Source organism: Morus notabilis, unplaced genomic scaffold, assembly GCF_000414095.1.
Source record: "Morus notabilis unplaced genomic scaffold, ASM41409v2 Scaffold206, whole genome shotgun sequence".
NCBI lineage: Eukaryota > Viridiplantae > Streptophyta > Magnoliopsida > Rosales > Moraceae > Morus > Morus notabilis.
The window spans coordinates 387,103-390,765 of record NW_010365213.1 but is presented as its reverse complement, the minus strand read 5'-3'; the positions used below and the strand labels follow the sequence as shown (position 1 = coordinate 390,765).

Sequence of the window (3,663 nt, the reverse complement as noted above, 5' to 3'; positions counted from 1 at the left end):
TATATATCTTTTTTTCCCCCTTCTTGTATGTCTTTATGAAACAAAGCCTAAAATAACTAGTGCTTTGTTCGTGCAACCACACGGAAAATGACCAATTACAAGGGTAGATCCACTGATTCATGTCTACAGTCTATCTGCTTTTATGTGGATCCAAATCCTATGGGTTGCCTACCATCTACAGCCATGAAATCAATGACACTAGCTAGGGTTTCCACTAGTGCTAGTTTAATTCTTTTTTTTTTTTTTTTGGTCACTACATTTCAAGTTTCTTGTGGCTTGGACAATTTCACATTATGCCGATACCTAACCAATTAGAAGAAGAAATATGAAAATGCATGGTACTTTCAAGATCTTACCTCATCTTCAATTTATTATAGAAAAAAAAAATTCTTTTTGGCATTTTTTTTTTTGGCCTTTTGTAAGTTGGTACCACTTTTCTGCTGACAAAATTTAATGGATACAAATTGCATTAATGCAATTATGATGTGTTATATATACTTAAGGGTAGTTGTCATGAGATGTGGCAATCAAAGTTAAAAAAATAATAATATAATAATAAGAAAATAAGCTAGATTACTCTCATTCTAACTCATTTTGACTTGATTGGATTTTTAAAAGTCTTAATACGGACTATAGTACAATTAGGTATAGCATTGAATCCTATAATTCTATGTATCTATTGATATGATTAAAAATAAAAAAATAAATCATCCGACCGTTTCTGCGTCTAATATTTGTTAATTGTGCGCCTTTGGAGGGGGGAAAAAAACTCTAGCAATTGGTACAATGAAAGATGAAAAATACTCTAAACCTATAGTCTATTACACAACCCTTTTCGATCCTCACTTGGTGCCTTTACGTGAATAAGTAAATATTATCAAAGTACAATTGCAAAAAGCAGTGAATCTTGTGTTTTTATGTATCTGATTATTATAAGCTTTTATCTAAGCATTTAAACAAAGCAAGTACATCGGGAATAATTCTTTGTGAAATTAGCATCATTCCACAAAAATGCTGACCAACTGTACCACAGTTAAGTGTCAATTAAGATTAACAAATATATATATATATATATATATAATTTCTCCATCCAACATATAACGACCTTTGGTTGAGTTTAATAATCAATATTATCAAATAATTAAAAAGAAAAAAAGGAACTAATTAGCAAATGGCAATCGTCAGATTAATTAGTGGTTTCATAAGAACGGAGCATGGAAATGAGAAGATGACCTAGTCGTTTGTGTTACGTAATAACACAAACATGAATTATCAAAAAAAAAAAAAAAAACGTAATGACACAAACATGAGTACACACACCATATTAGCCAATAATACTCACTAAAAGGGCTCCAAAGCTCCCATTGGAGAATGGGCTTTTATTTTTGAAGCATCCAAAGCTCCCATTTGCCAAAGTCATTATATTTTATAGACATACAATCTTTTTTCATAAAATATAAAAAAAAAATAATAATAATACCAGTATATTATAATGGCATGGCCGACGTGGCAAATGCAACCAAACACACGTTGTCTCCCTGTCTCTCTCATGATCTTAATCTTTCTCTTAACTGCAAGCAACGGCCCAGATTCACTCCGGGGTCTCTGGCTCTTCTTTTATCTGCCCCACCTCCAATTCTTCTTCACCTCTTTCTTTCACACAACCCTTCTACCCTTCTCTCTCTCTCTCCTTCTCTGGCTTTCTCTCTCTAGATTCAGAGAAGAGCAGAGCAGCTTGTTTGGTAGTACGTACTACATAGTATTATATCGTAGAGAAAAGATAATTAATTAGGAAAGATGTTGCTGGGAAAGAGGCCACGCCCTCCAATGAAGAGGACGACGAGTATGACGGAGATAACCTTTGATCTGAGCACCAACGACGAGATGATGAGCTCTCAGCCATCTGATCCTCACAATCCCTTCAAGGTTGATGTCCGACAACAGGATCAACGGCTCCTGGCAGCTCATAATCACAATAATAATAATAGTAATCACATGATGATGGCCTCCCCCAGAAACCATAGGAGAAATTCCGCTGATTTTGTTGAGACCTCTCACTTCTTGAGATCTTGCTCTCTCTGTCGGAGGCGCCTTGTCCCTAATCGTGATATTTACATGTATAGGTACGTACGTTCATATACATACATATATATATATATATATATTTCTTTGCTTTAGCTTACTGATCTTGCTCTTCTAGAACAAATTTATCTCTTTCTTCTTCTTTTTTTCCCTCTTGGAGTAGTCCCTTCTCTTCAGTTTTTTTTCTTTTTTTTTTCCTTTTCAATTTTTGGTTCACCTGAATTGTTATATACATTTATATGCGTGTATGTATTTTTGTTATATTTATATACATATATTCACGGGAGGGCCTTGGCCTATTAATTTCCCTATATTCGCTATTTTTTTTTTAATTTAGGAAGAAATACGTTTTTACTATTGATTATACATAGAATATGGTTTATGTACAAATTTTTTTTTGGAAGGAAAAAAAAATTGTATGCGCGCGTCTTATATTCATAACAAAATTCTTGGCTTGAAATATTTCCTAAATTCGATGATTTAGAAAATCAACTTGTCTAATTGTAGGTGCCAAATGTGGCAAAAAAGTGAGAATCTAAATAAAACCTATATAATTATACAAAATCCTTTTATTCAATACACAATTTCTTCGTATTCTCATTTCATTTTTCTTTCAATTAGTCAGTTTTTACGTGTAGTTTTCTTATACACTCAACTCTCAAGTGCCACGATAATTGAGAGAGACAAATTAAAACAAGATTACTGATTTTTTTTTTTTGGTTGGTGTAGAGGAGATAGTGCGTTTTGCAGTCTAGAGTGCCGCCAACAGCAGATGAACCAAGACGAGAGAATGGAGAAATGCTCTTTGGCGTCAAAGAAATTAGAAGTTGTGTCGTCGTCGGCTTCCGCCGCCAGATCATCCCAAGTCACCGCCAAAGGCGAAACCGTCGCCGCCTTGTAACCGGCAAGACGGTCCTTGCGAAGATATATATATATATATATATATATATATATACACAGATCGCACATAAAAAGGGGCTTTGGATGGGGTCTAGAGGTACATATATATAGATATATATATGTATATGTGAATGCAAAAATGGGCAAATTTTGAAGCTTCTTGTATTTTCATATGGGCTAGTACTCGAACGAAATATACCACTTCCCAAGTTCCAACTTTGTACTTCTTTTCTCCTATTATTTTTCCTTTTCCTAGAAATGGGATAAAATTGCAAATCTACAAAAGTTAATTAAGTCAATATTGTACCAAATTAATTAATTTTCTTCATCTTTTGTGGGGAATCCTGTTTGCCTTATATATGTGCGATTTGTATGCTGCATATTCGTGAGAAAATGTATGGGCTTGCGAGTTTGAGTTGGATACTAGTGGTTTTGAAGAGATTCTCCTTTTTTTTTTAATGGCACCACTAACACCTGGCTCTGGACAGCCGGTGAGATGCCGAATTCCAAATTATATATAAATATTTATATTTTTTTGAGGTGTATATATATAGTATGCGTACATAATGTAATTACATAAGAAAATAAAATTAAGTCGGGTTAGTATTTTTGTTCTCTTCCCCATATGACACCAAATTCTTTCATTAATCCTTCGCTGTGGTTCTCTTTCCTATGCATATA

General features: G+C 33.8%; 1 protein-coding gene across 1 annotated transcript; it reads left to right on the top strand.

Moving 5' to 3' along the window:
* The first annotated feature begins 1,665 nt into the window (after positions 1 to 1,665).
* On the top strand, positions 1,666 to 3,310 carry LOC21404393. Its single transcript, XM_010107581.2, has 2 exons — positions 1,666 to 2,123; positions 2,812 to 3,310. The coding sequence occupies exons 1-2, from the start codon at positions 1,798 to 1,800 to the stop codon at positions 2,981 to 2,983; spliced, it is 498 nt and encodes a 165-aa protein (XP_010105883.1). The 5' UTR covers positions 1,666 to 1,797; the 3' UTR covers positions 2,984 to 3,310.
* The last annotated feature ends 353 nt before the right edge of the window (positions 3,311 to 3,663 follow it).